General features: G+C 35.9%; 1 protein-coding gene across 2 annotated transcripts in view; it reads right to left on the bottom strand.

The window, feature by feature from the left end:
• Positions 1-12,956: 12,956 nt before the first annotated feature.
• Positions 12,957-21,278, bottom strand: part of LOC127805046 (beta-galactosidase 6) — a 33,368-nt gene continuing 25,046 nt past the window's right edge. For both annotated transcript variants that reach the window (XM_052342220.1, XM_052342221.1), the window contains exons 13-17: positions 20,620-20,735; positions 19,906-20,013; positions 19,685-19,792; positions 13,455-13,603; positions 12,957-13,362 (exon numbers count right to left, since the gene is read on the bottom strand). In XM_052342220.1, coding sequence (XP_052198180.1) covers positions 13,149-13,362; positions 13,455-13,603; positions 19,685-19,792; positions 19,906-20,013; positions 20,620-20,735 — 695 coding nt within the window. In that variant the 3' untranslated portion in view covers positions 12,957-13,148. The remainder of the gene's footprint in view (positions 13,363-13,454; positions 13,604-19,684; positions 19,793-19,905; positions 20,014-20,619; positions 20,736-21,278) is intronic.

Genomic DNA, 21,278 nt, shown 5'->3' with positions numbered 1-21,278 from the left:
GCTTGGCTCCCTCTTTGTCGCGAGCTCTCTCTCCATGTTTTCTCTGATCTCACTCTCCTCGCCATTTCAAATGGCAGAGAACTCACGAAGCTTCAAGGAAGCCTCCTCGCCTATATATATATATATAAACTAATTACATATATAATCCTCTAATTTTCCCATAATTTCACTTAGGAAATTTGGATAATTGCATTTGAGGATTTCTATAATAACACTTGGGCCCTCTCAAGGCTTAAATTAATTATAATTAAGCCACTCCCAACTCAATTTCTTTGAAAATTAATATTCAAGTTTTACTCAGAAATACCGACTTCGTCCTTGTGCCTGCACTGGACTTTTATTCGACCCGAAAACACCTAAGGGTTACCTTACTCAGAAACCGAACCACCCCTAGGGTCCCCTCAGCTTCCAGGAGGTCCCCTCCGACTATTCGGTATTGGCACCCACTCGGGTTTCTACAGAATTAATTCCGAAAATTATTCTCGGTCGGACCGCTGCTAGCGTCACTATCCTCATCTCAAGACGCTCAACAATCCCTTGCCATCTTCCCTGGACATCCAAGTCCCGAGGCACTTCCAGCCGTCAATTCGGTAATTTTATTAATAAATTACTCGAAATTGACTTTTGGCCTTCCCGGACCACCCGAGGCCCTGCCGAAATAGTCAAAACTCATTTATTTACAATACTATGTAATACCGGGTATTACAGTTTTCCAAAATCGTAGTGTTTTTGGTGTCGTTTTTCAAGAGTTGAAAAACGTATTACCGTTCACTCTTCCCGTTTCTTTTGGCATCGATTTGAAACGTGGGTGTTCTTTTACCGTCCATACACAAGTCGCGAAAAGGAGAAGGAGCTAGCACTCCTATTTCGCTCTCCTTGCCAACAGACACGTGCCGCGTATCATGAGTTAGAGGCCGGATGCTTGGACGGCTCGAATCCGCGAACGGCTCAATAATCTAAAGGTTAGATTTATTTATTTGTTTGTGAATGATTTAATTTCGACGTTGATCCAATCGTTGAGATCGGGGTAAGTTCAAAATTTTGAACTACGTTGTTTACCCCGTCGTGATCTTGCTTTACTTTCAGGGACCATGCCCACATCCTTTTTTATAGAGTTATTGGAGGCGATGAGAAAGGTGATGAAACTTTGAGTTGGGAAGCGAGCCAATAATGGAGCTCATTAATCTTATTTATTTTTTACAAAACTCATTTTTACAAGAAAGCAGAAAAGCTTAGAGGACTACTCCTTCTGCTGCCCGAGCTCCTCACCCTCATAGCTCAAGGAGTTGGGGGGACAAGTGATGGGGGGATATTTTACTAAGGCAAAAATTACTATACTACCCTCGGAGACTACCAGCTTGGTGCCGCCAAGTGCCGGTCTCAAGAAGCGCCACGTGTCATTTGGATTTTCATCCCATATTTGATTTTGAACGAGATTGACTCAGTCAACCGAGATTCTCTCCAACGTCCCGTTCAGAGGCTATCCTATCTCTTCAGAGTATGCTTTATGCCATCTTTAAATAGAGGTCAACTTCTACAGGTATGGATCATCTGACTACTGTGTGACTTTCCATTTCGGGTATTCTTCTTCTACTGACTTGAGCGTCGAAGTTCTCCCAGGGGATTAAAGGCCTCGCCCTTGCTGGTACTTACTTCGAGGTAGACCTCAGTGATCGGTCCAGTATCATCAACACCCGTCGACAAAAAGCTTAAAAATGTCACCAAAAAATTCAAAAACTATAATATTCTGTAAAAGTTCATATGATTAATGTATATAGCATTCGAAATGATGCCGTTTTTTACAATCCACCCGGGTTAGGTATTTTATCAAACATATGGTGTGCTTGTGAAACTAAAACATAAGGGCAAAATCGAAAGGAGGAAATCTAGACGTAGAGATGATTATAAAGAGGAAAGCGGTAAGCACAAACCGATTGATGTACGTTGAGTTGGATGAGGAGGATTTCGAACTAACCAGAGGAAATTGATGGGCTTCCCAACCTTAATATCCGTTGAGCCAGAGATTGTGATATGAAAGGAGGAAGCATTCCAGCATGAAGCAGGCGGTAACCCTTTGTCCAAAGAGACCCGACAAGTTATTTCGTTCTTTGATCAATTTTTTGGAGTGTTTCGCTGTTGACTTCTCACGAAAGTTCGATTCTCGGAGGGGCCATCGTCGTAGTTTGGATTTCGAACCGCAGGCAAGAAGTTGAAAGGTTTCTGTCCGTTATTGTCGATTGCTTCGATCTTCCACCACTGTCACTACTTGTTGCGGCCACTATTCGGGCTTCTGTAGTTGTCACTTGGATTCCTCCGTCGTCGCCGTCATTCAGGCTTCCGCTGCTACCGCATCGTTCTCACTATTACCACTACGATCGGTCAGACAATCTTGCGCAATTGTCGCCCGTCACTCATTCTATTCCATTAATTGTCATCGTCGTTGTCGGTTTTACCATCGTTGCCACTTTGACAGTCTTGGTTGTCGGCGACCGTCGTCTCTCGTGACAGGTGTTGGGGGTTCTGGATTTTTCCTCTTTTTCCATTGAAGCTTCCTCCAGAAACTTCTAACTTTAGCATAAAGCGTTTTAATCCATCAAGCTTCCGTTAGAAATTCTTGTTACCATAGATCTATCTATATATATATATATATATATATGAATATAATATAACACAATGCCTCTGCTTTCTTTTTCAATTATTGTTTTTACATAAAATAATAATTGTAAAACAATGACAAGTGCAGAAATATTAAACTACTAAGCGTACCGTCAATAATATTATCACATATGTGTAATGTAATTTCCTCTCTCAATTAATTTAATTAAATTTCTTGTGGCTTGAGATTTTATGAGTGCAGTTGAGATTTTGGTAGTAAAAAATTAAATTTGGTGACAAAAAATTTAACTCTTTTTAAATTGACAAAAATTAAATTGAAAATTTAACTTTTTAGATAAAATCAAAATAGCAAAGGCAAAATAAAATTTTTTATGGAAAGAGATGATGGAGGGAATTTTTTTAATGGAAATTATAAATGATCAAAAATTAAATATTATTTTATTAATTTTCACGATATCTAATTAATATTGGCTCTAAAAACCAATATTTTATGACAAAATATTGTAACAAAAGTGAAATTTCTTATGTTTTTTATTTTTAAATAAGAAACTTAATATTTTGTGTTAAATCAAAATAGTAAAGGTGGAATAAATTTTTTAATAAAAGGGAAAGGTGTAATAAAATTCTTCAATTAAATTACTTAAACCTACAATTCTATGATAAATAAATCATTTTAGATATTGAATTAAATTATTATTATTTTTTTCCAAAATATTAGATCGTTACAATAGTAACAATGGAAAAAACAAAAAACTTGTTGAGATTAAGAGTTAATCAAAGATGAAAAAGAAAAAAAAACGACAACTACTCCATGTTTCTAATTTTAGGAAAATAGAAGCAAAAAAATAGATAAATCAAAATGAAGTTTGGAGAAGTTACGAGAAATCAAAATGAACGGAAGCAAAATGAAATTTAGTGCTGACTTTTTAATTGTCACGAAAATTACTTTTGGTGACAACTACTTTTCTTTACCAAAAATAATAATATCATCACTAAAAATACACGTGCCATGTGGCGGGAAAAATTTCAAGGCCCAAAATTAAAGTGCTAATTTTGGGTGATGACCTTATATTGTCCTCACCAAAAGTTTACTTTTGGCGACGACCCAAAAATCTCATCACCAAAAGTGATCTTTGGTGAGGAAATTTTCCTCATCACAAAAAATTCTGTCATGAAATATCATTTTTCTTGTAGTGATTATATAAATTATATATATATGTGTGTGTGTGTGAGTGTGTGCGTGGTGGGCAATAATTCTACAATAAATATAATATATATATATATATATATATAAGAGTGGTTGCCAAGGTGCTTCACGGCCAAGTGACAGCTATAATATATAATATACATATATATGCATGGAGCTCAAGAATGGATAAGTATAAATGGGTAAGGGGGACGCAATGAGGAGAAGTGAGGGAAGAGAAGAGAAGAATGAGGATGAGGAGAGAGAAGGAGAGGGAGAAAAAGAAAAGGAAGGGAAAAAAGAGAAAAATAATAGAAAGTTTTTGAAAAATTCTATAAATTTATTTGAAGCTCGAGGAACGTGTTGGGGCTCAGGGTTGAGCACGAGAGTCAAAGTTGAGCACGAATTTTGAGGCATTCTGAATCGCGTTCAAGGTGAGTGTTATTACTTAAAAACTTGGTTTATTGTGAGTAGTTCTACTAAAAAACTGTTTTGTTGCATGTGAAAATTTCTACTTTAAACTTGGTTTATTGTGAGCGGTTCTACTGAAAAATTGATTTTGTTGCATATAAATGCTTTAACCTGTGAATGATTGTTTTCATGTGGATGGTTCATCCAAAGTGGTTATTTACATGTGCATTTAATTTTATACTTTAAATTATATGCATGAAAATGTTGGTTTTAAATGATGCATCAAATCATGTTTCATGGTATTGGCATGTTTATGTGTTAATGTCCATGTGGGAAGTCAACCTATGTTGTTGCACTCAAGTGATAGCACTAGGGAAGCGTGCCAAGGAATAAGGCCTACTTGTGGCGGGGGTCGAGAGTGGACACCATCGCAGATTCCTTTGAGCGATAGCATTATTTCCGAGGTGGACATGGATTCCTGGAGTTAATGTTGATCCTTTTGTGGCCAGGGTTAGTGTTGACATTGTTTGGAATGCTTTTGAGTGGTAGCGTAATGCCTGGCATGATAGTAGGGTGATACCCGGTTTCATGCGTTGAGGTTGTCCCTCTTAAGTAGGATTGTGTTATGTTAATGTGTCAATGTGGTTATGTTGCCTTCAGAGAGATTGCTTTTTTCCTGGGGTACGGGTTAAGCGCTATGTGAGATTTTGTTAGACAGGGATAGGTTGGGATATGTCAGTTTGTTTCATGGTCTTGCATATATTGATGAAAATATTTTTGTACTCTCACTTAGATCATTCAACATTTAAGTTGAACTATGTCCCTGGAATATTCAAACGTTCTAGGTGAAAGTAGTAGCGCTAAGGGAAATGAGGTTATCGAGATGTAGTTGTTGATTACATTGGAGACATTTAACATATATTTTGGATTATGTTTGAGGTGTTTAGTTGTGTTACTGAGGAATTAATCTCTATGTTTTTTGTTTTGAAGATGTCATGTCAAATAATGGTACGGTTTCTATATTATGAATAAAGGAATTACGGTTATGTATAATTTGAGATTTCGATATTTCTTCCACTGATGTGATGATACTACCTGCCTTAGTTTATTGATTATTAAGTTTGATATGTTGAGAAGGTTTAACGAGATAGTCGGGGAATGATTTATGTTGAGTGTATGTTGAAAAAAAATATATTCTCGAAATCCCGAGTTAACACATGCTTGAGAGAAAACGAGGTGTTACAATCATTGTCTCGAATGGCCGCATCTCTACGCACCAAAAACAACAAATCATTAGTATGATCATTAAAATATCTAAGTAGCAAGCAAAAAGAAAAGGAGCAAGGTGAGCACCCTTAGGGTTTAACTCCCCTACGCACTCTTTCTCCTCCTCCTACCGCATTCTCGTTCCTCACCATATCCATCTTTTCATCATTTTCTTCTTGTTCTTCTTCTTCTTCTTCTTCTTCTTCTTCTTCTTCTTCTTTGTGTTCGGACGAAAAGGATAACGAGAACGGAACCTTCTATGACTCATTTGATCCTGTGGATCGGCTTCATTATCCCCTCAAACAACCATCCACCCAGCTAGAATAAAGCGTCCGCTGACTGTTAAGTTAGCCAAGGCCATTAGACCCCATTGGACTAGTTTATTAATCTCTTCCTGGTGTTCCTTCACCAGTGAATTCACGTTTGGCCACTTATGCCTTGCGCTCCTTATTTCCTCAGTATGCCAAAATCGTGATGACCTCCAATAGCCTTGGTGTGACCAAACTACAAACCACCTGGTCTCAAAATTATCCAACTTCTAAGGTCAGCCCCTAAATAGCCTAACCTTGATGGGCATTTTATGGAGCGTCACAAACTCCTTCTCTCCCCTCGTGGTCAGGACATGGTAAAAGCAGTGCAATAGGGAGGTAGCAGGTTTTACCCTACACTCCTTGCACAGGATAAAAAATCCCGCCATAATAGCCCCGCCATTTGGGTGTAGCTAGGCCTAGTTGGGCTAACACCAACATCTTCTCCTCTAAAAATTGCATCCCAAAAGGGCGCAGTGGAAGCTTGAGCCTCGCTCTTAAGCTATCCAAATGAATTGCTATCCCGCCTTCCTCAACAGTGGCCATAAGTTCAATCGCCTTAGGACTTCTCAATTTCCAGGATCATGGAATGCAGAAAGGCCACGCAAAACCATCAACTATCTTGCCTTTTAGGACAGAGGGTTGCATTCGTGGAGAAATTGTAATTTCAGTAGGAGGTTAGGAATAAGCCATTGGGGTTTTTACCTTAAAGTGTTTGATTTTCGAAAGAAAGTAGTCTTCGAGAAAGAAAGTCTTCCTAAGACTAAGAGGCTTCAGGGCCAGAAACAGCATATGTCTCTGGGAGAATCGGAAGACTCTTCAAGTGCTCCGGATGACTTGCTCTTTGGGAGAAAGGAGTAAGGTTGCTGAGAGTCCCCCAAAGACTTTCCCCTAGTGACTCATATGCTGCATCCATTTGGGTCATCCCATATCCTAATCTTTGAGTATTGGGTACCAACATTTTACTCTTCCATTTACCTTGCAACCAAAGGTAAGAGTAGAGAGCTATTGTCATGGGATGCCCTAAGAAAATCCAAAAATCTCAAAATTGCAGAAGTATTTTGCATAAACCCTGATTACCCCTGAGAGTCTCTCGGACAAGATTCCCCTGGAGCCTCCGGAGAGTCTCCGGGGCAGTCAAGCCTCATCATGTTTAGCCTAAAAACTCACATAGAGTCTTTCGAGCCCAACTCACGGTGGCTTCGAAGAGTCTCTAGACCCATCCAGAGGATACTCATCATGGCACTTTTACCCCCGAAAATACCTCTAGGACCTCCGGTGTAATACCCAGTATTTAATATTAAGAGTGTTTTCAAAATTACGGGGTTAAAATGAAAATTACTATAGTTTTGGGCCAATGTGCAACATCCAAAACATGAACGAAAGGTGAGAGTCTATGTCAGAGCAAGTCAAAGGAAGGTAAAATTGCCCAAATAAGTAGTATTTGACAAAACCAAGAGATTCGCGAAGGTTTGAGGTTGAAAACACGCGATTAGAGGCATTTGGGCAAAAGTCCAGATTGTGTAAACTGCCCGAGAGAGGTCAAATCGATGAGTTTTCCTGAAATTCTTAAAGGAAATGAATAGCTTGAAACTTTTGGGCAGTAGTGGAATGGTAAGAAAGTCTAAGGGTATCAAGGATAGGGTGGAAATGTAATTGAAAAATACTTGGGGGCTAAAGTGCAAGAAATGAAAAATTGGTGGTGTGAAACCGACTGCCGCATGTGGCCGCCGGCCAACCGCTCTGTGGCGTCGGGAAGCTCGCCTGGAGGCTCGGGGATAGCCTTTAGGTGATGATGGAGCAAGTGGGGGTCTCATTGGCTAGAAATGGCTGCGAAGTGACTGGTTTTAATGGCGGAGGTGACCAGCATTTTGACTAGATTCTTTAAGGTGATTTTCTCCTAATTTAGGGCTAGTTAATTGTTTTGGAAGCTAGATTTAGGGCTTAAGGGATAAGATCAACTGAGATTTAGTGGGAAATTGGGTCGAAAATGGGTATAAAAGGGGGTTGATGGTTTCAAAAACAAATTGGCTAAAATTGCTATCATTTTTTTCTTGAATCGAGCCTTGGGGGTAAGGGGCTTTTGTTTTTTGAGTTGTGGGAAGCATTTCTGAAAAGTTTGGAGGAGTTTCGTGTGCGTTTCACAAGGTTTTAGCTAGTTGGCCGAAAAATCGAAGGCCGTTGGATTGCGACATGCAACTGCCATTTAAGGCATTTTTCAGTGATTGTTTCGGCCATTTGAAGGTACCATCAAAGTCACCTCATCTAGAGCTTTAAGTCCCTGCCATCATTTTGGCCATCGAAACCAACCGTCGTAGGAGAAGACAGTCAGAGAAGACAAGCGTTGGTGTGATTCCGGTCTTACCCTTATTTGCAAGTGCGTTGGTGTGTGTGTAATGGGTTCAGGTGAGCAATTTTACCCTCCCGAGCTTAGATTACATGTGATTGAACCAGTTCTAGTGAACGGTTATACCCTCCAGAACTCGGGATGTTATGCATAGGCGTTTTACTTATGTATTTGTGGCATTGTATGCATTTTGAACGTGTGGTATATTGCATCAACTGTTTTTCTTGTAAAAGAGTTGGTGCATAGCGTGTGATTTTTCATATCATCGGGGTATTGATTTTTGTGTCGTTGTTATGTCCGTGGGGGATAGGATGTGGTCTTCTTGAGAATGGGGCAAGGTTAATCCCAATGATCAGGTGACACGGTAAGGCATTCAGAGATTAAGTATGTCGCGGTAAGCTCAACCCCAAAGATGTGTGGAATGGATTTTTCATGGGAGGTTGAGTATGTCAGGGAGATTTCTCAAGTTAGACATGTTTCATGTCGTCGTTGTCTGTATATGCTATGCTCGTGTGTGTTTCATGCATTCAATAAACTGTATCATGCTATCACTTAGGTGTTTTATCATCTAATCTAGTTTATGCCCCTGGAACATTCAACGTTCCAGCCAGGGATTGCTACGAAGGCGAGGATGTAACTAATTGAGGGTTAATGGTGTTCTGTATGATTTTGAGGTGATAGTATTTGTTATGATATATGTATGAACGGATGTATGATAATATTATTATCATTTGGTAGCTTTTTACTACGTATTTTGTTGTGGGAATACTATGTAAGAACCTCGTGGTAGGCCATGGTATTTTGATGTAATGTATTCGTTGCGTTATACTATGTCTCATTTAGTTTAAGATTATTGATCTTGTTAGTTAAACGGGCAATACTAGATTTTTGGGATCTTATGTGCATGTGAAGATTGTTTTTGAAATCATTGAAGGTGCCAACCATCGTATGTGTTGGGCATGTTAAAGCATATGATGATTGTTCTTGAAGCACCAAGCGTGACAAACTTGGAAAAAAAAAAAGATTCCCGGGGATTCCCTTATAGTGACGCGTTCGTGTAAGTCGGGGTGTTACATCCAGCCTCACTTGGTGCATCTTTCCCAGAAAGTAGGGAGACTCTTTTCTGTTAATCCCACCAAGTGTCTATAAATAGTCACATATTTCATGGAAAACATATCTTTATGGTTGTATCTCTTTGATCGAACCTCCTTGAGACCATAGTCTGAAAGACTTAAGATTCTGGATCCCATACAACACATCGGTAGCCTACTCCCTCGAAGACCCATATTAGACATACCACATACATTCGCATTTGTATACATCTACATCCCATTCTCAGACATCAGAGTCTGACTTAGGTATCAGAGGGCTTGCGTGGGGAAGATCCCCACGTGCCTTCTAATTTGTCTCTGTTTTATAGATATCATCGAAACTAGTTCCTTAAAGACCCTCAAGCCTTTTCCACGAAGACCCTCTGGGGGCAATATCCCCCAAAGAATTCGAAGACCTTCCGGGGACCCCAAAGCCTTAGTCCTCCCAGGCCACAGATTAGGCCTCAGTCTCTATTGACCCTTAAACGGCATCTCGGACCTCACGATTTTCCCTAGGGACTTTGCTTTGACTATTCTTAAGATAAATAAATTTAATTGTTATAGTTTGGCGACAACATTGTTGTTTTGCCATCGATAATGAAAAAATTTATGTATTTGAAATTTAAAAATTAAATATATTTCATATCTTTGAAAGTTGAAAAGTAAAAATTCCATTAAGGCCAAAAGATAATGTTATTCTCAATGTCAATTCATACAAAATCCTTTGTGGCATAATTCTTCATCTTGGAAAACAATGTTATTTCATTAAAGAAAAGTTATTTTGAAATTAAACAAATTTTAATGAAGTGTGTCAAAATTCTTTTAAAATCTTACACACTCTTTTAAAATATAAGGCATAACTATCAACCATGTTAAAATAACTATCGACCATTTCATGCCTTAGAAAATGGGTTGTGAATCAAGTAAAAAAAAAAAACTCTTGACAATTTTGCAAAAAGTGTCAACCATTTTTAAGCTTAAACCAAAAACTTCATGATTACTAATTGGTGAAATTCTTTAATAATAAAGATAAACTAAGATTTGTGTGGTGTTGATTTTGAAAACAAGTAACATATGGCCCTTGAGAAAGGGAAGTCCATAACATGCACTTCATATTGCATATGTTATTTGTAAAACATAGTTAGCTTAAGAGGGGTGAATTGAGCTTTCACCCTTTTAAAAGAAAATTAACTTAAAATTGAAAGTAAAAATAAATTGTAAGATAACAACACACTAGGATTTGTAATGGTTTAGTTATACCTACTTTACTACCTTATCTCTTCACCGAGGATTTAGTCAACTAACTTTACTTTAGGTAGCTTTTAAAATAGATTCAGATACAAATCTTTACAACTAATAGCTTTTAAACAAAATCAGCCACAACCAATGTCTTTTACAAGGATCAGACTTAATCTTTACAATCTCACAAGAGAATTTGAATGAAAAATACAAGAGAAGGTATAAAATAATACAAGATTATACACTTTTCTTGATTTACAAAGAGATAGACGAATAGAAAAAGATGAGCTTAATCTCTTTTCTCTTTTGATGGATGTAAAGCAGTGAAGCACTCTTGAAGGCTTAGGATTCTCAAGATGTTCTTTTTGTTTTCAAATTCTTAGCTTCTTGTTCTTCTTTAAACTTTTAGCTCCTTATATAGTGTTATGGTCTTTAATGCTTCTGCTGAAGATGTCTTGAACAAATGAATGTTCTTTGTGTCTTAACTGCTATTTTTTTTGTCTCTAGAACATCTCACAAAACAGTTAGGACATCAAATTTCATATACAAAATTTTCTAAAAAATATCTATCAGCATTTAATGTTCTGAAAAGTATAGACTGGTTGCATTTAATGCTCTATAACAGTTATAAATTTTAAAATTTGTCAAACATTACTTGATTACAAAATTTCGTTTAATCAACTAAGTTGTATACTTAATCGAGTATAGAAGTTTTGTACTTGACTATTTTTTTGACTTACTCTATTACAAATTGTTTTCAATCGATTGAAAAGCTTTATTTACTCCAATATAACTAAGCTTTTACTCGATTACAATTTCAAGTACTTGATTACATCAAGGTACCTGATGTTCGACATATTTCTGAAAGTTATGTACTCGATTACAAAAGAGGTTTACTTGTGTACACTTCGATAATTACTTAATTACAATTTTTAGGTACTCGATTAATTTTACTTTGCGATAAACTTGTATTATCTACTTGAGTATAAAAGCATATTTAGTTGAGTATCACTAAACTTTTACTTGAATATACTATAGCTTGTAATTGATTATTTTTTTAAATAGTTTTAGCTTACTCGATTACAAATAAGTTTCACTCGATTAAAATGATATGCTTTATTTGATTTATAAGGCTTCTTTAAAGTGATCATTAATCGAGTATATAATATTTTTACTTAAATAAAAGATTTAATTTAGAAAGTTGCTTGATTACATAAAACTTTAAACTAAATTACAAGAACAAATTTTCTAACTTAATATGATTAATCGATACATTACTCAAGTAACATGGATTTGTACTCAATTAAAAAACCTGATTTACTCAATTGATTTATAGTTGTTGTTGATTTATGTTTTCTCTAGTACATTATTTTGATCATCATCATTAACAAATATTATCCTATTTTCTCATCAATTCAAAACTTAGCAAATTACTCAACACTATTTTCAACCATGTATAGTAAGGTAAGTGATGGATTATGTCTTCACTATATGAGTTCTACTCATACCAATACCTTTCTATGACCTTTGACTATGTCATGAATCCATGATTTGATTCTTCCTACTTTAACATGTTGCTAAAAGGTCATGATTGATGCGATCATATAAGACATGACTAGAAAAGTAGTTGATTTGTTATGCAATGACATTAGGGCAAAGGGAAGACATTTTGACATCACATTATAATAACGACACCCATTATAGGCAGTCTCACATCATTCCCTATGGTCTTGATATGACTGTGGGTTCAGTATTGATTATGTTAATGGCTAAAGACTTAGAGCACAGTTTCAAGTTACACACTCACAAGGGACGTGATTGGATGTGTTTGGGGTGCATGAGACATTATTCGTTGATGCCTTCACATTGATAGTGTGAAGCTCTTATCTATGAATATGCTTTACAGTCGCATAGTATATTTCACCAGTGTGATGAACATCTATTGGTGTATGGATTGAGACCATTTATGTCCATGCGTGCAAGTGGGAGATATTAGAGATATATGGTTACACCCACATGACTTAATTATTTATTGATGGTAATTATCTTGTATTTGTACAAGATAAATAGATAACAAATAAATCACTTAATCATCTCTTTTATCTGAGATAATTGAGAGATGTGATTCATCCTTTTCAATTGAAGATATGATTTATCTCCTCACTTATCTAAGATAAATTATAGATATGATTTATCTCCTCCTATCAAAGATATGATTTATCTACCCACTTAAATAAGATAAGTGAGAGTCATTTATCTATATCACTAGTTACCTATAAATAGGCACATCCTACCACAGGTTTGTATACAATTCAATATACAAGTCCCTTTCTCCTTATACGATCCAAGAACCAGCCTATGTGAGGTTTACACCATGAGTGCTAGTGGTTGTTCTGCTAATAACTACCCACCATGGGCGTCAAAAATTGGTTATTTGAAATGCCCAGAAGCTCATAGTAGAAGCCTGATCCTGAAGTAACAATGTATGTAAATAGTATATCTTTCCGTTGCATATAACTAATATTATTTTAAAGATTCATTAATGTATAGTATGACAGCGTAGCATACATAATTGATAGGGCTCTAAATCAGACACATTTGAAGAGTATAATTGTTTATTTAATTTGCTGGAATTAGAGGAGTAAGTGTGCATGTGTGTGTGTTTGTTATATATGCTCTCAAAGTCAAAGTTCCATTAGTAGCATCAGGTTTTGGCGATGATGGTCCATTTCTTCTTGTACAGGAACAGGAACAGGAACAGAAACAGGACCAGCAATAGGAGGATCCACAGAGATAGTGTTCAAGGAAATGCCAAGAGGGTCCCCTCCAATTTCTTCAAACAAAACCAATAGGTTTCCACCTCCAGATGGTTTCAAGAAAGATCTAGGAACATGGTACCTAATATGTATAAACAGAGTATAAGATATAAAACAATATGCAGGCAAACAAAAGTTAAATATATAAATTAATGAAACAATTAAACAACATACAGTGTCTGTGAAGGGGCTCCCTTGGAGGTATGAAATGAGACCCAATAACGACCAATGCTCTGCCCATTCACCCAAGCTTCACCTTTGCCCATGCTGCTTAGGTTCAAAGCCAATGGTAGCTCATCTCCTACTACTACATCAAATATAGCCTGAGATAGCCAACAAACAAAAATTAAACAAATGGTGGGAGATGATATTGTGGTAAGATTTGAACATCAAATTCTTTCAAGAAAAATATTATTAGTTTAAATATATCAGACCAATTGCTCAAAAGGAATAGGATATTATTGAGGATGTTTCTCACAAAATCAAGGCATGATGAGTAGAGTGAAAATGCACTCAAAAAGTTCAGATAGAATGGTTAAAATGGAGAAGTACTTCCCATGTTTTATTTTATGTGACTCTAGAATTCCTTATAAACTTAAAAAGGGAACTTTATAATATAATTATAAGACTTACCTTTATTGTATCACACAATATTTTTTTCTCTTTTGATAAATAAACAATTTTATTAAGCCAAAACATACAACTTGTAGGTTGCAAGAAGGGCCATCATCTAGACCTAAAACATTCCAAAATGGCTATGCAAGCATGAAATGGAACCACCAAAAACTACACAAGCATGCACCCTCACCAAAACAAAAGCCCTTTCAAACAAGATGCCAAAGCTCATAAATAACAAAATTGTTTTGTAAAATATAACACATAATGTTAGATCGTTAAAAACTAATTAACACATGAAATTATAAGTTTAAGTAAGATGAGTATGCCATAATAGATATATGCTTATAACTTCACAAAATAATGTATCAATACTAGGTCATTTCTTAGGCTTCTAGATGTTGACATAAGTTAATGATCCTACTTTGTCAGTTTGGTATCCTTGGGAATCTAAATCTTAGCCCAAACATAATCCTCCCAAGATGCTCCAAGTCTTCGATATCTAACTATCTCCAACATTAAATTTCGTTGCTCTAGTTATTGGTTTCCTAACCTTATCATGAACCATCCCATTAGTCATTTGCTATTTGGTCCTCAGTATTAGACCTGCTACTGTGAGCATCATACCCCTAGTATTATCTGTAAGAAATAAAGATCGAAAACAAATTACAGTCAAACCATCAACCACACAAATAAACACAAAATTTTAACGTAGAAAACCCAACTTAAGAAAAATCACGGGTAGAAAGAACAAAATATCATTGTAATGATATTGCTGATACAATAATGATATAGCTGCAATAATTCGAAGGTATTGAGTACCTATTTATAGGTGTATCACTCATCTATAGATGTATACAAAAAAAGATTTAAACAAATCCATATTATAATCAGAACATAAGCCACGAAGAAGATAAGTTTTGATGAGTCTCGAAGAAGATAAATCTTCAATTGTAGATGTATTCCAATCACAATCAAATTTGAATTCTGGTCACAATTATCACATTATCCTACACTAGGTCCCTCATTTTGTCTTTGTTAGCTACAATGGTTACACCACTATCACTTACGTAGTTCCTCTTTTAGTTATTCCTTTAACCTTAACTTTACTTATAGACACCTCGAGTCACAAGATCCCTTAATTCTTCCATTACAGAGTTTATCAATCATTTTACTATTGACTACATTCTTTTAGTTCATCATTATTGCTTAAGAGATCAAGGGTTTGTTTTTTCAAACTATCTCCAAGTTATAACCATAAAAATCAAAGTTAAACATGCATTTCAATCACATGTGACAATTTTAAAACCTTGAATCCTAACAACCTCTTAGAGTTGTTAAAACTTCAAACACAAGGGACTTTCATGTTTACCATGTGTTGTTACCATTCATAGTTTCCACATAATCTTAGTTAACATGATTAGTTTCTAGGAATCAACGTCATCCTTACATGCTTAATAAACCTCTTGAGTTCTCCATTGAAGCCTTCCCACAACTTTGGTTTAGTAGGCTTGGGTGTTTCCTATTGTTTGTTCAAACCTTCCTCCTAATTCTTCTTATTCTTCCAGTCTAACTCAACTCAATCACTACTCAACATTCAACAAACTTCTTTTTCTTAGGCTCCTTGGCTAATGGGTTTTGTTAGCAAACGTAAAATCCCTCATAATCTTCTAAGGATATTGAGTTTGCTTGTATCTTATACGACACAAACCTCTATGGTTTCTCTTTTTTTCCAACTATGTAAACCTCTAATAAGTTTTCTTTGATATCAACTGCAACACCTCACTCTTCTGCCGCCTTATTTTTTTACAAATTCAAGATTTTTTTAAAAAGAATTAAATTCACAAACAAATTTCCATGAATCCTTAACAATAGTTAAGGAGACTAATCAAAGTTTTGGACAGAATGTAGTCTAGATCAAACCTAATTGAGATGTAAATAAAAAATCAAAGCATCAAATAAAATCAAGTCATTACATCTCTTGTATAGAGTTCAGACAAATAAGAAAACTAACATTATAGTGGAAACTATTGTAAATAAGGAAATGTAAAAAAAAAAAATTGTCCTCTAATCCGTCATCTTCCCTTTCTTCTTTGAAATGCTTGGATTAGTTGGAAGATATGAATATATCAAAATAAAGTGATGAGCCACTTAGTGACACTCCCAAAATAGTTTTCATGCATATGATAGAGTACATGTATGCATAACTTCTTATACCCATTTTGACAAATAAGATTATAATCAACGTTTATTATTTATCAATTAAATCTGTCTCATTTGGTTCAAAGTGAAAAACCAATAACCTATTGATAACAATGTACCCCCTTGTTTATCCACTAATTCATAAGACGATGATATGGTCATATATGTATGAATTATATTAAAAGCAAGTTTTAATGAAATAATCATAAACTTTACTTCAAAATGCATAAACTTTGAAGGATATAGTGTAATTTATGCAAAATTGACAGTCATATATATGACAAATATTAGGGCATTGGTGTAATTTGAACAAATTCGAAGGTATATGCATTATGAAAGAACATATAGGGTCTATGTATTGTTACCTAGAATTTTAGGAATAGGAGTGACACTTGGAATGTTTAAAAGTTTTAAGAATTGCACTTAGCTCCCCCATCCATCTCCTTATTCTTTGCTAACACAATCCAATGGCTGAAATTTGTATAAAAAATGCCGAGTTACTCCCTTACATTCCATCTGTACGACCCATCAAATGATTCAACTAGGCTGATTGATCAAAATATGAGTCCAAATTGGCTTGGTTGAATTGTTCATTGTGATATGAACAATTTTTTCCAATTCTTCTCATCTCAATTACTTTTAATCCTAATAACCAATAATGCAATCTGAAAGTATCATCATGTTCTTTGTCATGCCTTCTTCAGGGACCATTTTTTGATTCATTTTATTCGAACCCATTCATATTTTATTTGCATTCAAAATAAGCTACCTTATCAACCCATTATGTGTTTCACCAACTTCAAGGTTAAATAACTTTTAATCCACTCGATGATTTCCCCCAAAATTAGGTCCTATGGTTTCATTTTAATCCTGTCTATGAACCCTAATAGTGGGCTCAACCCAATTTAATCCAGTTTGGTTGAATTGTGCACTCAAAGTTATCTCCCTAACTTAATGAAATTAGCCTAACTTCACAAATTACACTTAGGCACACGTTCTTGGTAAATTCATGTTTTAAGTCTTTTGGATTCTCTTCGAGACCCAATAATTCTCCAAATTATTGTTGTGCCACATTGACTTATTTTTAATTTCATTAATTTAGTATCTATAACTTCTTAAAAAAAATCTCAAATATTACATTTTGTCACTATCACTCGATAATAAAACTAGGAGTCTTTATCGTGGACCCCATTGGTGCCATTAAAGAAGTCTCTTGCTACTACCCAAACTTTTCTTGTCTCCTTGCATCATTGTTGGGTTGTCGCTCCTCTTACTACCTTGACTAGATTTGACCACCCTTACTTGATTGTAGCCAATGACTAAATAGTGTTGGATTAGTCATCTGGTAATGTGTAAAATTTTAAAAATTTTATATCAAAGTAGCACAACGGATTTCTACACAAATCATATGCAATTTGGGTATTTAAGCAACGCAGTATTACATCATATGCAATACAATGAAAGTGAACCTAAAAGCTTGATGTTAGGTGGGTGTAGAAATTGTTTCTACACTGAGACCGTATCCTCTTCAAGCTATGGAAGGCCTAGTTCGTCCACACTTGGCAAGCCTTCTGGAATCAACTCGCGATCCTCGTCCCATGCTAGCCATAAGACGCTGCATCACTCGTACCCATCAGACTCTCCTAGGCTATATAAAATCTTCCAGCTCAACGATTAAGCTACTAGCAATAACACAACAAACAAGGAGCGTAAGCAAAGAAGAAGAATAGCACGGCCAAGAGGAAGAAGCCTAAGATATGTAATCACAATTCTTCATCCTCAAACTCCTAATTTTTGCCTTAAATTGGGTCTACCAGCTGCCTCTACGTGTCTCCCCAAAATCAGCCATAATGATGAGATGTGTTAGCCATTAAACCAAGCAAAGGCGACAAAAACGGTCGACTGTTTCAGTCGAGTTGTTGATTATTTTCAAACTCTTTGAAAAAATGGTCAATCGTCTCCTTAAATTGTTGACCGTTTCTCCCAACATAGGGAGTACCGGTCAATCGTTTATAGAAGCAGTCGACAGTTTCGACCTACATCCTACATGGTCCCAAATATAGCTACAACCAGTCTATTAACATTTAACGAACCTCGTCGCTAACTGTTAATGACAACATTTAGACCCATCATTAACCATTAATGATGTTAAGAATACAACAGGTGCATAGTTCTGATATCAGACGCCATGCTTTATAATGTGTGACTTTCTAGGTTCACTGCTTAATAGCGATCAGATAACGTCAAACCCCTTTGATGCCGGTCGAACACTTCGACTCGTCTCAAGAATCTCTCCATTTTTTCAAGACGTTCTGATGGTTTTGGGTAGTGCTTAGCAACGACCTAGAACAATATGAGGCAATGAAGTCCAACTTCAAATGAGCCTACTACAGTTGACAATTATCGCGTAATACAATTCTTTTATCACCTAACGTCCTGACCGAGAGAGAATCATGGTATAATAAACTCACAAACTCAGTAACTATTGTTGCAAAAAATACAACAATTGAGATTTGTGATGCAGGAACATTGGAATGGCAGAGTGAGGGGAACAGCTAGCAGGTGTCTGCTTGTGGAAATGTACGTTGGGTGCATATTCAGTAGGGAATCAGTTTGTTTGGGGATATTTTCTCGTGTATTCGGGGCATAACTGTGCTCATAAGAACAAGTTAGAAGGCACGCGGGGATTCCTCACCCCGCATATGCCCTCCAATGCTTAAATCAGTATGTGAAGGAAAATAGTTATCCAGGGGAACTTGTGGAGGTTCTGTCAGGTGTGAAATAAATGAAGTATGCCATTAATGAATATAAAAGATGTATCTTTCTCGACGAGAGAGGGGCTATTTATAGTGCTCTTTACCAAATATCGGGGATGAACATGCACGCGGTGAGCATGAGGACAGTGGTCTTTAGTCTAATTCGGATGGACTTAAGAGGAACCACCCCGAAAGACTAAGTGGCCTAGAAAGTCCTTTGGGAGAAGGTGAGCCTTACGGCGAGTTGCTAGAGCAGGTTCTTAGCCTTTAGGTGGCTGGCCTGAAAAGAATTCCGGGCTGTCGGAGGATGCCTCCAGGTATTGCTTATTATTCTGAATTTAACATGCAGCTTCCGAGAGGGATTATTCCTCATTAGAGATTGTAATACACTGCATAGTGCATGGGGTTTCCATATGCAGTCTAATTTAAAAGAGGAGAACTTGGGGCAAGCACACGGCTTAGCCGAGAGGGCCCACATGGGATGGCATGCACGTGGGATGTGATATGAGAGTGGGGAGGTGATTAATAGCTTTTTGGAAGTTCCGTGGTCTAAGTGTAACCTTTGAAGTATAGTTCATTTGGCGATTTCATGAGACCAAAAATTAAAATCAACCTTGGCTATATTTTAGTTTTCTATGAGCTTTTCAAGCCATCATAGAAATATAACCTTTGATATTTGAAAGAACATATTTCAAAACTCATCAATTTCCACTAAATTAATTAAATTGATGTTGTTTCTATTGGTTTTTAATTGATTAACTCCACACATTTCCTTAATAATGAGACTATTATTACTATAAATAGGGAGTGAAAGCATGACCACTTTTGTACCTTATACCAAGTGAGTGGCTGATTGGTAGAGATTGTGGCTTTAATCCAATCCACATTACTCAGGTTTTGTTCATTGTATATCTGCAGCTTCTCTCCCAACATCCCAACCTGTAACAATACATAATTAATTTGTGGGTAGTTGTGACTTCTCCTATATGATATATGTAGTAAATACATATATATATATATATATGGTTTAATAGACAACAATTCTTGATTACTTGATATCCACTGTCATGGTTGGTAAGATTGTAAGAAAACCCATCAGAGCATCGAATCTCCACATTTGTCAATCCAGCAAATCTACTCTCCAGATAAGCTCCTGAGTCCTGATTCATATAATTTTAAAACAAAAGGTTTTAATACATAATATATATTAAAAAAAGATAGTCAAATCCATATTTTTGTCCCAATACTTGCATGTTTTTCTCGTATGGTCACTCAGACTTTTATTGTTTCAATTACACTTTTGTACTTATATTTTTTAGTCAATTTAACGTCTATACTTTAACTCTTTTTTTTGTATGGAAATTCAAACTTTTTATTGTTTTGATTACATTTCTATACCTGCATTCTTGAGTCAATTTAACTTTGTACTTTAACGTGAAAAAAAAAAGAAGGTTAAATTGACTCATGTCACTTTAATTTTTTTTTTACACATCAATATATAGGGGTTAAATTGACTAAAAAATACAAGTATATGAATATAATTAAAATAATGAAAAGTTCGAGTTGTCACACAAAAAAAAAAAAATCAAAGTACAAGAGTTAAATTGACTCGAAAATGCAACTCCATTGGTATAGTTGAAACAATTTCGAGTGACCACATGAAAAAAATATGAAAATATAAGGGGTAAAAATATGGGATTGGCCAAAAAAGATTAGTACTTTATAAAACCAGTAAACAATAATCTGTATGCAAGGAGGTTAATTACCGGCAATCCAACCATTACACTGAGCACTGATATATTGTTATTTATGTCGTTATTCAGTAATATTGAGGAGTTCTCAAAAGTGAATCCCTTAACATCATGGCTTCCATGTGCGGATCCTGAAAATAGCAAGACATATATAGCATCGCTCAGTTATCAAGAACTGAAGTGACATGAGAACTGCTAGCAGTGAGAACATTATAGGAATTAAAAGGAAAGAGAAATTAATCTATGAATGAAGCATCACCTCCACATCTTGAGAGGCTAGCTAATTCTAGTAGTATTGGGACATAGATTTGATACAGGAAAGTAAGAGGCTCCATTTCTCTCTTTGAGTGAAGTTGCACCAACAGGCATGTGAATTGGGGTGAAGTATCAAAAGAGTGGTTTTGTTTAAGAAGGCTGTAAAAGCCTCGTGTATACATCTCAACATCATGAAATCCATTTCTGTTTAAGCTAAATGTCTTAAATAATCAAATATAGTGAAAGATCACTTGAAGAGATACAAAAATAAGGGGAGTGGAAGAGCTGGATCAAAGACAAAACAACAGGACTGCAAACTAGTTTTGATCATTAGGTTGTTTCTTTTCTGATTTTGTCTTAATAATATCTTGTAGTTGATTAGGTCTTATACTCTTCCTTAAACAGCACTGTTCCATGAA

Source organism: Diospyros lotus, chromosome 6 (assembly GCF_014633365.1).
Source record: "Diospyros lotus cultivar Yz01 chromosome 6, ASM1463336v1, whole genome shotgun sequence".
Classification (NCBI taxonomy): Eukaryota; Viridiplantae; Streptophyta; class Magnoliopsida; order Ericales; family Ebenaceae; genus Diospyros; species Diospyros lotus.
Note: the sequence above shows the minus strand (reverse complement) of the source record. Positions and strands in the feature narration are given on the sequence as shown.